The sequence below is a fragment of the Pan troglodytes genome, chromosome 19 (genome assembly GCF_028858775.2).
Source record: "Pan troglodytes isolate AG18354 chromosome 19, NHGRI_mPanTro3-v2.0_pri, whole genome shotgun sequence".
In the NCBI taxonomy this organism is placed as follows: Eukaryota; Metazoa; Chordata; class Mammalia; order Primates; family Hominidae; genus Pan; species Pan troglodytes.
Genome location: NC_072417.2, coordinates 61,408,288 through 61,425,649, shown reverse-complemented (window position 1 = coordinate 61,425,649; position 17,362 = coordinate 61,408,288). Strand labels below are relative to the sequence as shown.

Sequence of the window (17,362 nt, the reverse complement as noted above, 5' to 3'; positions counted from 1 at the left end):
GAGGGCAGGGTCTCAGTGAGTGAAGGCAGGGTCTCAATGAGTGAAGGCAGGGTCTCAATGGCTCATGAAGGCATCTAGGCTGAATACACAGAAGCCAGTCAGCCTCCAACTGCTTCTACCCAACTCTGTACCAGGTACCATGTTAGGTTCTGGGAATACAACAAGGGTCAAGATAGACATGATACCTGTGCCTGAGGAATTGACAGGCTAATGGGGGAGTCAGACATTCAAACAACCACACAATAAAATGATTACAAATCATAGAGAAGCATTAAGAAGGAAATAAACAAGATGTTATGACAACAGTTACTTTAATGAGGTGGTCAGATATGGCCTTCTGATGAGGTGATCTGTTGAGATCTAAAAGTAAATAAAGCTGGGTGAAGACCATGCCAGCCAAAGCCAGGCAGAGTGGGAAGCACAGAGCAGCTAGGGATTCATGGAATGGAAAGAAACCCACTGTGGTTAGAACTGGCCAGTGAGGAGAGAAATCAAGGTAAATTTGGTGAGAGTGTCAGGGCTAAGTCCTGCAGGGCCCTAGAAGCCATGGTAAGGAGTTGGATTTTATCGTAAGTACAAGGGAAGCAAGTGAAGGGTTTAAGCAGGGAGCGGCAATATCTCCTTTAGGTTAGACAGTCATTTATGTCACAGTGTGGAGACTGGACAGAGGGTATGGTGTCCAGGTACAAGTAAAGCCAACGAGACCTCTTTGAGAGAACTATCCCAGCATCTGGGTAAGAGGGTGACATGAAATGGGGTGGTGGCAGTGGAGATAGAGGGATTGAAACATACTTTAGGGCCGGATGCAGTGGCTTACGCCTGTAATCCCAGCACTTTGGGAAGCTGAGGCAGGTGGATCACCTGAGGTCGCGAGTTTGAAACCAGCCTGACCAACATAGAGAAAACCCCGTCTCTACTAAAAATACAAAATTAGCCGGGCACGGTGGCACATGCCTGTTAATCCCAGCTACTCGGGAGGCTGAGACAGGAGAATCGCTTGAACCTGGGAGGCGGAGGTTGCGATGAGCTCAGATCACGCCATTTCACTCCTGCCTGGGCAACAAGAGTGAAATTCCATCTCAGAAAAAAAAAAAAATAGAAACATACTTTAGAATGCCACAGCTTCTTTTTGGATAAGCAAGGGGGGCTATAGTGAGAGGAGAGGAGGAAACAAAATTTCTACCTTGAATAACTGGGTCAATGGCATGCTATTTATTGAGATAGAAAACTAGGGGTAGGTGGCGTTCTGGATATGCTGCAGAGGGATTTAAGCTGACATATCAAAAAGTTCTTGGATATGCAGTATAATGGAGCTCAGAAGAGAGATCTTGGGCAGTGCCAGTGATGGTGACAGGTTGAGAGCCCAAAGAAGAGAGGAGAGAGGAAAGATCACGGGGAGGCAGAGAGCAGGGGAGGGAGATCGGGCAGGGTGGGTGCAGGGGGTACCGCGAGTATGGGGGCTTCTAAGACTTGGGCCCAGAGCTGCTAAAGGGGCACTGGAAGGGAGGACTCTGGCTCTGTCACTATCTGATGAGGACAGCAGCAGAGTGACTACAGCAAGCATTTACAGAGAGTCTATTGTACATCAAGCACTGTACTCTTGATCTTCCATACCCCTCTCTAATCCCCATCATCACACTGTAAACTGGTGTTACTATTATTGTCATTATTATTCTGTGTGTGTGTTTTTTTTTTTTTTTTTTTTTTTTTTTTTTTTTTTGAGATGGGGTTTCACTCTTGTTGCGCAGGCTGGAGTTCAATGGCACAATCTCGGCTCATTGCAACCTCTCGGGTTCAAGCAATTTTCCTGCCTCAGCCTCCCAAGTATTTGGGATTACAGGCACCCGCCACCACGCCTGGCTAATTTTGTATTTTTAGTAGAGACAGGGTTTCACCATGTTGGCCAGGCTGGTCTCGAACTCCTGACCTCAGGTGATCCACCCACCTCGAATTCCTTACCTCAGGTGATCCACCCACCTTAGCCTCCCAGTGTTGGGATTATAGGCGTGAGCCACTACAGCTGGCCATCATCATTATTATTAATGAATCTGATGCTCAGAAGCATTAAGCAATTTATCTAAGGTTTCAGAGCTTTTCAGTGTTGGGCCTGGGATTTGAACCCAGCTTTGACTAAGTTTATCATCGGAGTTGACTAACTCGAACATATAGTCATAACAATAAAGTTAAGGTTGTACGGAAGTAGAAAAAGACCTAAGATACCAGTAACACAGCTTCCAAACCATCTTCTCTGCTTTCACAGCCAGGTGCCCAGCTCTAGACTAGACTATGATGGACTTCTCACTGTCTTCCCTGCTACAGAACATCCCCAGAAGCAACAGGTCTCCCTCATGCTGCCAACAACAACCCTCTTCTTCACTGTGACAAGCCTGACCCCATCTGTTTTTTGGTTTTCCTCTTCAAGAACTGCAGGAGACAAAATTATTATTTGCAGATAATGAGAATACCTAACGTGGAAATAACAAAATAATCCACAGAAAACCCTTTTGAACTAAAGAAAAAAGGATAGCTTAAAATACATCAATAGATTCCAACTCCTTTCTCATAAGGCAGTTAAAATCAATCAGAAAATATAACAGGGTGTGATGGCTTACATCTGTAATCCCAGCACTTCGGTGGATCGCTTGAGCCCAGGCATTTGAGACCAGCCTGGGCAACACAGTGAAACCTCATTTCTATAAAAAATACAAAAATCAGCCAGGCATGGTGGTGCACGCCTCTAGTCCCAGCTACTGCAGAGGCAGGGGTGGGAGAATTGCTCGCGCCTGGCTGGTCAAGGCAGCATTGAGCTGAGATCATGCCACTGCACTCCAGCGTAGGAGACACAGTGAGTAAGATCCTATCTCAAAAAAAAGAAAAAAAGAAAATCAATGAAAAAAGTGTATTAATAACTAATGAACGGCCGGGCACAGTGGCTCACGCCTGTAATCCCAGATCTTTGGGAGACCAAGGCGTGTGGATCACTTAAAGTCAGGAGACCAGCCTGACTAACATCGTCAAACCCCGTTGCTATTAAAACTACAAAATTAGCCGGGTGTGGTGGCGGGCGCCTGTAATCCCAGCTCCTTGGGAGGCTGAGACAGGAGAATTACTTGAACCTGGGAGGCTGAGGTTGCAGTGAGCCAAGATCGCACCATTGCACTCCAGCTGGGGAAACAAGAGCAAAACTCCATCTCAAAAAAGAAACAAAATTTAAAAAACTAATGAACAGAGAACAAAGGAATGAACAAAAATGGACAGAACGACTTTTTGAAAATTCCACAAGTTTACTGAGGAACCATAAAGGAAAATATGAACAAAGACAGATCCATACCATATTTCTGGATGGGAAGACTCAGAGCTGTGTGCCTGTCAGTTCTCTCCATGTTAATATAAACATTTAACTCAAATAGCAACAGGATCTTTCAGGAACCTGCCAAATTACTGTGAGGCAACTAGGACTATTCTCATTCTGCAGGCAAGGAAACTAAGGCTTAGACAGGTTAAGAAAGCACAATCTGTCCTAAGGAAATTGATGTGGAGGCACAGTAGGGCACAACTCAGTAACAATTACAAAGATGTTGGATGCAGAGTTGTGTGTCTATGTGTGTGGGCCACAGATAAGCAGGAGAGTGGATTGCACAGGGCCCTAGGTGTGACAAGGAATCTGGGCAATAGAGAGGCTCTGAGAGGTTTCAGCGGGAAGAAGTAATGGTGGAGGGGGAGGGTTCACAGACGCAACTCTGCATTTTCCAAAGCTCCTCCTGACTTCAACGTGGAGAATGGACTAGAGGGGGCAGAACTGGAACAGGAAGGCGATGCAGGAAGTGACAGGAGTGATCCAGAAGATGACAGAGGCTGAAGTCAAGGTGAGGCTGTGGGAAGGAAAAGCAGTGTTGTGGATTTCATAGACACTCAGGAGGTGGAATTGGTGAAAACTGGCATCGGACGAGATGTAGGGGCTGAGCAGAAGCAGGGATGATTCCTGGGTATTTGGCTTGAGAAATGGAGTGGTTGGTGGTCTTGCTCATTGAGATAGAAAACAGAAGAAAAGCAGGGCTGGAGAAGATCGTGAGCCTAGTTCTAGAAATCTTGTAATTGCTGCGAGCAAGTTTTGACAGCAGGATATTTGGTTTTCTTCCACTGGGATTACAGAGAACTTGTCTTTTGGGTAGTGAGCCACAGGGGAAATTTTCCTATTTTGGTGGGGGGCTGGGTGCAGACCCACCTCTACTGTGAGTATCCTAACTGTGAAGCAGACACAGTCCCTTGGAGTGACTATAAAAATATTAAAAGGCTGGGCGCAGTGGCTCACGCCTGTAATCCCAGCACTTTGGGAGGCCGAGGCAGGTGGATTACCTGAGGTTAGGAGTTTGAGACCAGCCTGGCCAACATGGTGAAACCCCATCTCTATTAAAAATACAAAAATCAGCCAGGTGTGGTGGCACACACCTGTAGTCCCAGCTACTCGGGAGGCTGAGGCAGGAGAATCACTTGAACCTGGGAAGTAGAGGTTGCAGTGAGCTGAGATTGCACCACTGCACTCCAGCTTGGGCTACAGAGTGAGACTCCATCTAAGAGCTCAGGTATGGGTCTAGCATCGATAGCTGCTGGAGGCCTCTCCACCAGGGCCCTCCTGGGGCCTTCTCCCCACTCTCCTGTTGGAGGCCTCGTCAGATGCCACTTCTCCATTTCCCCCCTCTATCTGAGATTTCCAGATGGACATTTTATGTTTTTGTACATTTGATAAATTTTTGTTTGGTACTGATGACATGTTTTGTTTTGTTTTGTTTTAAGATGGAGTCTGGCTCTGTCACCCAGGCTGGAGTGCAGTGGCACAATCTTGGCTTACTGCAATTTTGGCTTCCCGGGTTCACGCCATTCTCCTGCCTCAGCCCCCCCAAGGAGCTGGGACTACAGGCACCTGCCATCACGCCCAGCTAATTTTTTGTATTTTTAGTAGAGACGGGGTTTCACCGTGTTAGCCAGGCTGGTCTCAAACTCCTGACCTCAAGTGATTCACTCGCCTCAGCCTCCCAAAGTGCTGGGATTACAGGCGTGAGCCACCGCACCCGGCCTGATGACATTTTCTTACTATAATCCCTCCTCTTTGCCTTGGTAGAGTACATTTCTTCATTCATTATTCCTTCCAACATTACATTGTTTGAAAGTATGGTAAGACAGGGTTCTACAGAAAGGCACGCAGTTGGTGCAACTGGAAGCTATCCTTTTTATGAATGAAACGTTAGTGTCTCCAGGTGTCCGTTTTCTTCGCTTAAAACTGCTGGCATCATCTTATAACTCAGACTTAGCTATTCATCACGGTGGAAAGAAAAAGTCAGCCAATGGAACATAAGCCTTCTTCCCTACGAGACACTCCTCTGGCCAACCTATATGGCCACAAAGGGCAGAATTGAGATTCTCCTACTCACCTGGTGGCCGCATGCATAACCAGCCTAAAGAAAATTTCTGAGAGAAAATATCCAGGCAAGAGCTAACTTGCAAATCTGAATACTTGAAATGAGACAGTCACTTTATGGAGATGAATCTTTTTTTTTTCTTTCTTTACCAAAACTGAAGAACTGCACATGTATGTCCTCTAACAAGTAGACAGCTAAAGACACCAGCATAGGTCGGGTAGAAAGTCAAGAAGCAAGAGAGTTTACGTATTTGCTGTAGAACCTAGATAGGGATTCCAGGGGACAAGAGAGCCCAGGACACCTGACAGGTATTCTTGATAGGAAAAACAGAGCACTCACAATTACAGATGTTGAGTGACCCTGGTCCAAATAATATCTTTACTCTGACAAAAAGCTGTGGACTATTAGAAATTACTTTTCTTAAACTAAAGGGTTTTTTCCTTTCTATAAATATTCAACCTTCTGTGTTTGAAATAGAATTCTCAGGCAAGGAGAGGTGGCTCGCACCTGTAATTCCAGCACTTTAGGAGGCTGAGGTGGGCGGATCACAAGGTTAGGAGTTCGAGACCAGCCTGGTCAACATGGTGAAACCCCGTCTCTACTAAAACTACAAAAATTAGCTGGGTGTGGTGGTGCACGCCTGTAATCCCAGTTACTCAGGAGGCTGAGGCAGGACAATCACTGAACCTGGGAGGCAGAGGTTGCAGTGAGCCAAGACCATGCCATTGCACTCCAGCCTGGGTGACAGAGCGAGACTCCATCTCAAACAAACAAACAAATAAAAGAAATAGAATTCTCAGTGTTTTCATGTCACTGGGGTTAAAGTATAAACTCAAGAAAAGTACCATGAGAACTTGGAATGTGGAGCTTTCGCAATGGATAGAACGACATTCTTTTCATTTAATAAGGTTGAACTGTATGCATCTTTCAAAATTAAAAGCAATGTTTTCAATAACTACATGTTTCCAACAACCTTGGTCTCTATGGATTAAATTCTAGTTCTTTTCATTTCTGGAATTATTTTATTAATCAAACACAAAATTATTATAGTCTACTCAGAAAAGTCTGATGGAAATTGTAACCTGAATCATATTCGAGGATTTTCTTTTGAAGCAGAAAGCCAGCAATTACAGTACTGGAAAAGGCTGTTTTACTGTGGTGTATTTCCTCGGGAGAGGAAATGATTTTTGAGAATACTGAAGCCTTTTTTATTCTAAAGTAGGCTAGCAACACCTGTACACAATCTTTCTAGACAACAATAAGACTTTTCTGAGGTTTCATGTCATGACCGTTTAATTTAATAGCTCTGAGAGTTTAAACAGGACACTAATACCTCAGTTAACTGGCATGGTCAGTGAACTGGGGATTCCAGTTAACTTAATTTTTCCATCAACTAATAGTAACCCATTTATGCAATGAAATTTCCTCAGCAGAATACAGGGGATCTGCACAGCTCTTTTCAGATATGTACAATTGTACGGTTTGTCTCTAAGTTTTCCTTTTTTAAAAAATCAGCATCTTGCCTTGTGTAAATCTTCAAATTAATAAACCAATGATCAACTACAAGACGGCTCACCAAAACAAATAAGCAAAAAAGGTTAGGTTTAACTCTGATCGTCTTAGCTAAAGAAAATAAACTACAGAGAAAATAAAATATTTTCTTCTCAATTCATACAGCATTCACTTAAGGCAATGGTCTGCACCCTGGAGATACGGAGATAAACAATACATGTTTTTTTGGACCTCAGAAGCTCACAGTTTACATATGGATAAAGTAGGAAAGTTCAGAAGATATGAGCAATGACAGTTGTTTAAAAAATTTTTTTTCTTTAAAAGCGTATAAAGCTACTCTTGTTTTTGAAAAGTCAAGGCAAATGAAACATACTTTTTGAAATAATCAGGGAAAAAAATAAGTTTAAAGTTTCCTCTAGATCTTTTAATCAGCAGAATAATAAGGACTGACTTTATATCTAGACTTCGACTTAGCAGAATTAGAAAACTTCAAAAGTCCTAGAAATATCACAGGTAAATGGGTAAAATTAACCTCAAAAAGTTTCTGACTTGACTTTCTAGGGGCCGAAACACGCAAGATCCTTCTCAGTTCTCTCCCCTAGTCTTATGTTTTAATTAACAGAGGCAAAGTTTTTCAAAGTCATGGGTGGGGCTTGCTTTATTTCCTCTGATGGTTTCCAGCAGGGAACCTTGGCCTTAGGATCTTAAGTTTTCTGGAATACTAGGTTCCATTCTCCCAGCTTCCCAGGCCCCACCCCCCTGGAGATTCTGATTCAGCGGTTCCGGGAGAGGGCCCAGGAATTTGTATTTTTAGTAAGAGCATCATGTGATTCTTATCATCAGGGAAATCTGGACACTATGGATAACAATTTGCCCATGAATCACAGGTTGTGGGTAGGGCTTAGAGAGAAAAACAGATTCCCAGGCCCCAAGGCTCAGGGAATCAGCTTCAGGAAGCCTGGGCTCAGACTCAGGAATCTGCATTTCTAACAAACACCTCAGGCAACATCTGGTGGACGGAAACACTGTCTTTGGTGCTGAGCCACCAAACTCTATTCTGCAGGTGTTGGATATAAAACAACCAGAATCAGCAGAAACCAGTGTAGAGGTCCAAAGTAGTGATAAAAAAAAAAAAAAAAAGGAGAAACATCTGGGACATCTCCGTCTACCTGAGGCCCTGGACTGCTGGGTGTCTTCAGTACCACATTTCCTGGTCTGACCTAGATGGGCCTTTTCTCTAAGGCCGGCCTCCAGAAGCCAGGGTGAAGCCCAGAACATTACGGACAATGAGATGCCCATCTGTTCCTGCATGGGGCAGATCGAGGGTGCCCATTGATCCAAGCCTGGTAGTCCCAAACAGTGATCACCCTGGTTAAATAAATACAAAAAGGCAAAACATCTTTTGGAATTGTTACGTGCTGGTTATATCATGCCTGAAAATTGCAAATGAAACTAGTACATGTACCAACGCCTGGTCATAAATGAACACACTGTTTACTACAAATTCTGCTGAAATAAACCTGTCTTCACATACAGTTGCTAAGGCACTTGTGCTTAGAAAAACAAATACTTTAAAGACAAACAATACCTTCACATTTTCCCTTCAAAAGTGACTAATTTACTCAATACTTCTGAAAAATTGTAACGAACTTCTTCTGGAATCCCCATATTACCGCATCCCACACTTGCCAATAACTATATGGAGCGCTTTGGAAACGCCGAGGGAAATAGCAGACTTGGTAAGGCTTAAAAAAAAAAATAAGGCAAGATCATAGATGGGATGACAAACTCAACTTGAATGCTTCCCCGTGAAGTCAGTCTACGTTTGATCCAAATGGTTGAACTCCAAAAGCACCTCAGCAGTTCAGCTCTCTGGATTTCAAACCCCTGCCCACATGGCTCAAATTTGCAACTTAAATATTCAGTATGAAAACGAAAGTTATTTAACTGTTAGCACAGCCTCTCTTCTCCAAAAGAGAGTAGGAAGGGCATATGTTTCGGCCCACACACATACGCCGATCTTTGACTTCTAAATATCAGGGCGCAACACACACAATTATTTTGGCTTTGGGAGACAACGCTGTCTGTTATGTTGGGGTGGGTAGTTACAAAAAAATATTGTCTTGAACACTGCCAGAGCTGACGATTTTATGCATGTGTAGTACAAACGGTTCTTTTTCATTTTGGAAAGAAAAAGCACTTAAAAAAGGTTTGGTAGGGAGGCTCTGCAGCGATATTTCACCTCAATACATCTTTCAAGTTTGATAGCTTGTAAGCTCACGGCTTTGGTTCTTGTCTTCAACCTTCAGACAACTCTAAGCTGGCTACAGCAGCTGCAGAGGCTGAGTCTTTAAATGAAATAAAGAAATAATTGCTTCAGGGAACAAAGGGAAGCAAAAAAAAAAAAAAAAAAAGCCCTGTTAGCTGAACTACGTGGCCCCTTGGGACGGTGTGTGGTGTGTATTCCTGATGAATATTGTTCCGTGTGGTAAAGGAATCCCTGCAAAACCCCAGAGACTCAGAAAAAGGGTGATGTGGTAGTAGAAACAGTGGGCTTCAGAGGTGTACCTGGGTTCGAGCTGAGGCTATGCCACTGACCAGCTACGTGACCTTGAGCACTGGCCCTCACCTCTCAGGGTCTTCGCCTCTTGTCTGTGATATGGGAATGACATTACCTGTCTCACGGGGCTGTAAATGAGGCCTGGAAGGATGATGTATGTCATGTGTTGATTTCACGTGGGCAAACTGAACGCCCTTGGTTATCTCTCCCCGCTCCCCAAACTCTACTAGTGGGGAATGGTATAAATATATAAACCAAAAGAACAGGAGAGAAAATGACATCCCATCAGATACAGCAACAAAATGTCAGGAGATGGAAAGCAGATGGATAAGTCATCAGTGCCTTACAGTAGATGACGATGAAACCTAAACAGCAGATTTGGGGTGGGGCAGGCTCCATCAGGTTCTCCTGCAGGTGAGGCTAAAAACAGCGGGACTAGTTAAAGACGATATGAGGGCCAGATGCATCCCAGGTCCCCGCCACCACCGCACACAATCAGGCAAACTACCTCTCCCCTATCTTCTCAGGAGAGATGTTCACAGGTGAAAATGGACTGGGGAGCTTGAAACATGGGGGCAACAGGCACAGAAGAAGAAAGGGATATGACGAGATGCTGGAAATAGGGAGATGAAATCCTGGTTTTCATAGGGCATGAGAAGCTGGCTGTCCCCTCTTTCTGTTGGGCTCCCAGACACTTAACAGCCAAGTTTCCACTCATTAGGGGAGACTACAGGGCTCCTCTCAGCAGTGATGGACTAAACAAAGATAAAAGAAATGCAGATAGTCCTGTTTGGGATCCCCAATCAATGACTAGGTCCTCCCCTGCCTGATAATGCTTCTGTGAAATCTACAATTCAACAGATCCCACCCATGCCTATAGAACTTTCATATGTCTTTTTACATTCTTTTTTTTTTTGTTTTGAGACGGAGTCTCACTCGGTCGCCAGACTGGAGTGAAGTGGCACATCTCGGCTCACTGCAACCTCTGCCTCCTGGGTTCAAGTGACTGTCCTGCCTCAGCCTCCCAAGTAGCTGGGATTACAGGTGAGCACCACCACGCCTAGCTAATTTGGTATTTTTGGTAGAGACAGGGTTTCACCATGTTGGCCAGGATGGTTTTGATCTCTTGACCTTGTGATGCACCCGCCTCGGCCTCCCAAAGTGCTGGGATTACAGGTGTGAGCCACCATGCCTCGCCTACATTCTTTAACATTAATGGGTAGCCAAGCATCACTAGACATTTGACAAGGTGGGGGGGGAGAAAAGCAAAACAAACAAACAAACAAACAAAAAAAAACCAAAAACAAAAAACCGAACTTCCCCCTGAAAAAAAAAAAAAAACAGAAAAAGGAATCCAATGACAAGATACAACGCAAAGAACAGAAGAAAATGTGAAAGAAACAATAATTACAATTATCATAGAGATAAAATATGTAATATCTATGAAATTAGAACAGAATAAATTAAAAAATCAGAAAGCCTTGGAGTGAAAAAGGAAGACAGCAGCTATAAAGAATTTCAACGGGCCAGGCGCGGTGGCTCACGCCTGTAATCCCAGCACTTTGGGAGGCCGAGACGGGTGGATCACGAGATCAAGAGATCGAGACCATCCTGGCTAACGTGGTGAAACCCCGTCTCTACTAAAAAGACAAAAAAATTAGCCGGGCGTGGTGGCAGGCGCCTGTAGTCCCAGCTACTCGGGAGGCTGAGGCAGGAGAATGCCGTGAACCCGGGAGTTGGAGCTTGCAGTGAGCCGAGATCGCGCCACTGCACTCCAGCCTGGGTGACATAGTGAGACTCCGTCTCGAAATAAATAAAATAAATAAATAAATAAAAGAATTTCAATGGAAGAATTTTAAGACTCATTTGAAGAAATGAACAAAACAACCAAAAAATGAAAGACAGAAGAGAAAATAAGGAAATTCAAGGATTAAACTATGAAACCCAATATCCAAATTAAGGGGTGCAGCAGAAGGAAAGAAAAGAGAAAACACAGGAGGTAATCATGAAAGCTATAAGAAAATGTTTTGAGAACTGAAGGACATGAATTTTCAAACTGAAGGGTTCACAAAATACCCAACACAATAACGGGGGTAAGCGGGGAAGTTATGCTAAGGCCTTCTGTGTGAAATTTAGGATGCTGGGACTAAAGAGATGCTCCTAAGAGCAAAATAGGATGTACAACAAGGTTCTGGAATCAGACAGGCACTGGACTTCTCTATGGCAATACCGGAAGCTAGTAGTCAAGGCAAGATGCCTCCAAAATTTGGAGTGCAAATTGTTTCCGGCCTAAAATTTTATATGCAGTCAATCAATCAACAACAAGGGAGATAATAAAGATAGTTTTGGACAAGTACTATCTCAAGAAAATTTATTTCCCAAGTACTCTTTCTTAGAAAGCTAGGGGAGGCTTGAGGGGGTAAATCAAGCAAGAAAATGAGTTCCAGGAATGAAGGGCTCCAAAAGAAGAAAGAGTTGATGGAAAGTCTCAAGAAGATATTAAGAAGGCCTAGCAGAGGAGTGCTGTCCTAGACAGCTACCAGTTTGGACTGGTTTAGAAGGACGAGGACTTCAGGAGAGCTGACCCCAAGGAAAATATAAAAAAGATAGATTATTTGATGTGCATCTGACGATACCCACAAATTTTTTTTTTTTTTAGTTTGGTAGTAATTTAGGGCAAGAATTATAATAAACAAAGGGGAAAATCCATCCTGGCTAACATGGTGAAACCCCATCTCTACTAAAAAAAAAAACCAAAAAATCAGCTGGGTGTGGTGGCGGGCGCCTGTAGTCCCAGCTACTCGGGAGGCTGAGGCAGGAGAATGGCATGAAGCCAGGAGGCGGAGCTTGCAGTGAGTCGGGATTGCGCCACTGCAGTCCAGCCTGGGTGACAGAGCAAGACTCCGTCTCAAAAAAACAAAAACAAAACAAAACACACAAAGGGAAAAATGACAATAAGTTCCAAAAAAACACAAAATATTGCATGAGAAAGGAGATCTAATTACAATAAACTACGTAGCTCTGTTAATGATATTGATATGGTCAAAATGAAAACAATGAGTGATAACTAACAATTGTAGTTTAACTCTGTTGGTAGCACAGAGAAAGAAGTGTGAGTGCCTGAGCATGTGTGTGGGCAGACAATGAAAGAACTAATCATTTCCCACAGGAGGAAGTTAAGAGACAGCTTCTAGAATTGCAAGCAAATCGAGTCATGTCAGTACAAGTACATTATTTAGAAATAAGAAAGCAAAACCCAGAAGAGAGTGTGAAAGAGTTGAAAGTACCTTCCTTTGGAGAGTGGGGTGTAGGGGAAGGAAGGTGAAACAGGTGACTCTTGCTTTCTGTTTTCTCTTTTGAAATACACCCTGCACTATTTGTCTTTTTAAATTATGCCATTATTTTGACTCATCACCAGGTGAAAGTCTATGTCAAATGCATACCACTGTGCCTTAGTGTGTGGATTGAGGGCAGGTGTAGGGCAGGATGGGGGTGAGTGCCACCTGCATCTGAACGCCATGGAACACGCAGGTATTGGGTGTTAGAGACAGAAGAGAACACACATTCATTACACTCTCCTCTTGGCTGCTCAGCAAGCACGTGTGTGCGTATACGCACAAACACACACACAGGTATATACAATTTCAAGCAAACATACATTTATCAAAATATAATTATCCCAAGCACAACCAAAACTGCATTCACTTCCTTCCCAACGGGAGAAAAATCTCAAATCACATCTTGCTACAGTATAGCGAGGGAAAGAGGGGCCTCTGTGGTACAAGTCCCAGATCTCTGGTTAATGGTCATCTTCTCAACCCAGTTCATAAATAGTTCTCCATATTATGACCAAGTAATTTAGTTATTTCCAATATATCCGATATATACCTGTAGACAAATGCCCTGATGATGCTACCAAAAGCTCCTATTTGGAAAAGGGGAAAGGCACACATTGCCACCCAGTCCAGGACGTACATGCTTCTTATTAGGGTGCAGTAACCCTGTTCCCTGGGAGGCTCATTCTTGTCTAATGTCCTCTGCTGAAAAAGACAACCCTTTGGGGGTTTCCGCACTACCTAAGGTCAGCTTCAAAAAGGGAATGTTGCATAGCCATGGTGAACATGGAACAAGTTCTAGGAAGAAATAAGGATCCAGAAGTAGAATCAACCCGAACAAATATTACTGTCAACCAAATAGAGTTTGTGTGTGTTGTATAAAATCACTGTAGAATTATATGCTTCAATTACTGAGATTAAATATTCAGTATCAGGAAAAAGCTTGCCTTTCTTAAAAAGTATGTTTTGGCTGGGCGCAGTGGCTCACACCTCCCAGCACTTTGGGAGGCCGAAGCTGAAAAGTCACCTGAGCTGAGGAGTTCACGACTAACCTGGGCAACATGGTGAAACCTCGTGTCCACTAAAAACACAAAACATTAGCTGGGTGTGGTGGTGGGTACCTGTAGTCCCAGCTACTCAGGAGGGAGGGAGGATCACCTAAGCCTGGGAATTTGAAGCTGCAGTGAGCCATGATCACGCCACTGCACTCCAGCATGGGCGATGGGAGTGAGACTCGGTCTCAAAAAAAAAAAAAAAAAAAAAAAAAAAAAGTATGTTTCTTTCCTTTCCTATTAAATACTTCCATTGTGGTACACATCATATTTCCCTTTCTGTGTTGGTTTTCCAAGATTCTATCCTCAGTGCTAAATTTAATGCTCAAATATGGTATTAGTTTAGGAATTGGACATATTTTATTTACGTTCTCTTCTACATGTAAACATTTTCTATTCTTTAACAGCTTTGAGATTTTATATATACATACATCTTTTATTGTAAACTACCCATGTCCTCTTTGGAATACATAGGTCACAAATTATAAATAAAATCTATCTTGGGATAGGATTTGAGCTATCTTTGCTAAACTGCCCTACAAGATTCCTAGAGACTGAGGTTGGGGAAGAAACTGGGCTTTGAACAGTCCAAAGGCTCCGCTAGCCAGTCTTTATTGCTTGCTGTTTTATCTTAAGTCTGGTTCTGCAGGCTAAACTCTGTGAACGTATTCATTTATTTATGCTTTTGTGTATATTTTGGTGTTGTTTCCAAGGAAAAGTTCTCTTTCAAATCCTCCCGCCTTGCCTTAGTTGAACTAAGGAGAAGTGGGATTTTCTCCTGTGTTGATGTGTTCCTGAGTGTTGGATGGGGTGCTGCCAGCTAACCAGACCAGGACTAGAGCTAAGGAAGAAGCTGCTGGAGCTGGGGCAGAGGCACTGGGAATCCAGGAGGTACAGGACTGGCCCAGAGGTGGATGGACGGAGTCCCTGCCCACAGGGCAATTCCTTTACACAAAGAAGAACCTCAGACAAATAAATGGGTACTAAACATATGAACGATATAAGGGTAGAGCAAAGGCATCCTGGAAGTCAGTGTCACGGTCTCCACCGTGGGGCCTGTCCGTGGGGCTTCAGCATTCACTGGCGTGGGAGACCTGCAGCTTAGGTGTGTCACCACCGTGTGGTGGAAGGGAGAGTGACAGGCATACAGAGCCCAGTGGGTTCCCAGTTCAGAGATTTATGGTGCTTTTCTAAGCCACAGCTTGAACAAAAATAGAATCTGCTTATTAAACTTGTCTCTTTCATAACACAACACAGACTTCAGAGATAACTTTACAGCAGACAAAATAAAGAGGAGGCACTCATATTTCTCCAGCTACCTGCTAATGGCTAATCTCGAGCATGCTTTATTCTGAGGCCTACAGGAAGGAGTTTCCTCCTCTCACCTCCAACTAAAAAGAATCCCCTTTCTTTACTTTGGCATTGAACCCCTTCAGCAGCACAGCTCACAGTCCTGGCCCTGGCTTACTAGGGCTTGCAGAATCATCTTGCTTCACCAAGCTGGTTTGGAAGCAGCAGAATTTCCTCTTGAGCCAACAAGTCTTCCCCTCGCTGAATGCTCTCTGGCTGTTTCTAAGAATGTGCTCTGCAGTTCCCATGCCCCAAGTCCTCAGATGCCACTAGCTATTCAGCTCTCATGCCCCCCATCTTCTCTCCAAACACAAGGCCTTACACCCAACCAGCAAGCAACTCTAGGAAGATTATTTTCAAGACAGATTAAAGTAACCTGACAGAAAATGGAACAAAACATGAATATCCGGTATCATCATGGATACTGGTTGGTTAAGCAAATTTAAATTCATTTCACCAATATTATTGAATTGGGTACAATCACTAAATAACCACTGGGACACAGCAGCCAGGGACCTCCATGTCTCCTAGGTAGATAAAGAAAAATAATAATGAATAGTGAGAGCATTTACAAAGTGCCAAGCATTGTTCTGAAGAACACACATGCTATAATTCATTTCACCCTCACAAATCTCCCAATGTTGGGTAGATCCCATGAATACTTCTAGTTTCTAGGTAGTATTCTAGGAGTATCTAAGGGATGCTCGAGGTCTCACAGCTGGTAACCAATGGAGCTGGATTCCAATCCAGAAAGTCAGACTGTAGACCCCTCAAAACAGTGTCTGCAGCCACTGCCTTACATGGCTTCCCAGGGAAGTCATCCCCTACCTGTAATCAGCTTATGAGGACTTCACAGAAGATGTGGAATTTTAGAGACTTTTTTTTTTTTTAATGAGAACATTATAACTTGGGCATGAGGTAGCTTTGAAGAATTCTCAAAGACCTGATTAAGGTCCTTGGATAAGTGATGACAGTGAGATAGGAGGTGTAAGAAGGTCCAGCAGTCTACCCAGAAAATGTTACCATAAAAATAGAATACTGTCATTAATTTTGAAGTGAATACGACACTTTGTACTTTGCAAAGAACCGTGACATATATGTTATCCATTTTGAGCTTTGCAGTAACCCCAGATGTCATGTTTAACTTTTTATGTGGTCACCATTTATAGTACTTTTTTTTTTTTTTTTGAGATGGAGTCTCTGTCTGTCGCCCAGGCTGGAGTGCAGCGGCACGATCTTGGCTCACTGCAAGCTCCGCCTCCCAGGTTCACGCCATTCTGCTGTCTCAGCCTCCCAAGTACCTGGGACTACAGGCGCCCGCCACCACGCCTGGCTAATTTTTTTTTGTATTTTTAGTAGAGACGGGGTTTCACCGTGTTAGCCAGGATGGTCTCGATCTCCTGACCTAGTGATCTGCCCGTCTCGGCCTCCCAAAGTGCTGGGATTACAGGCGTGAGCCACTGCCCCCGGCCCAAGTCTTATTTTCTCCATCTTATAGATGAAGCAAATGATGAAGATTCCACGGCTAGCCTAGAGGTGGCCTAGGGTTTGGGTCTTCTGATGTCTATTGCAGTGCTGTTGGTCACATCTTGCTAATTTGGCCCCAGGGTCAGCAAAGAACGCTTAGTGAGAGAGATGGCGTAACACAAGATAGGAAGGAAAGGAAAGATACGAAGTCTGGCTGGAAGGCCTAATGGTGATAAAGTGAAAGAGGAAGAGAACTCGTATTTTCTGAGCCCTTACTATGTGCAAAATCCTATGGTGGGCCTCAATGGCTCAGGAAAGCTGGAAATACAACAGAATCACTGAAAGAGAAGATTCCTGCATGGAAGGCAACTGTTGCTTCTCCATCAGGATCAGCTCTGAGTGATGGTGGAACATCCGAAGCCAGGCGTTTCATAACAGGAGCTTTGGCAGTCTTACACTCTTTAGAGCAGACAACAAGGAGCAGACAGGAATCAGGAATCGCTCCTTAGAGACTTCCAGGGATGGGAAGAATGCATGGGAAAGGATTCTTAAGAAGGTGTGTGCAGAGAAGGGTACTTCATTGATGAAACATAAGGAAGAACTAGGGGCCAGGGAAACTCTAGTGTTGGTAAGCATTATGGACTGAATCGTATCACCCCAACATTCATA

At 43.8% G+C, this 17,362-nt stretch overlaps 1 protein-coding gene across 5 annotated transcripts in view; it reads right to left on the bottom strand.

The window, feature by feature from the left end:
• The window catches only part of STX8 (syntaxin 8), a 326,781-nt gene that overhangs the window by 27,972 nt on the left and 281,447 nt on the right, over positions 1-17,362 (bottom strand). Inside the window, exon 8 of one of the 5 annotated variants that reach the window (XM_016932408.3) lies at positions 3,275-3,872. The exons of the other annotated variants lie outside the window; for them this stretch is intronic. Coding sequence (XP_016787897.1) covers positions 3,862-3,872 — 11 coding nt within the window. The 3' untranslated portion in view covers positions 3,275-3,861. Of the gene's footprint in view, positions 1-3,274; positions 3,873-17,362 lie in introns of those variants that run through there. 5 annotated transcript variants of the gene reach the window in all.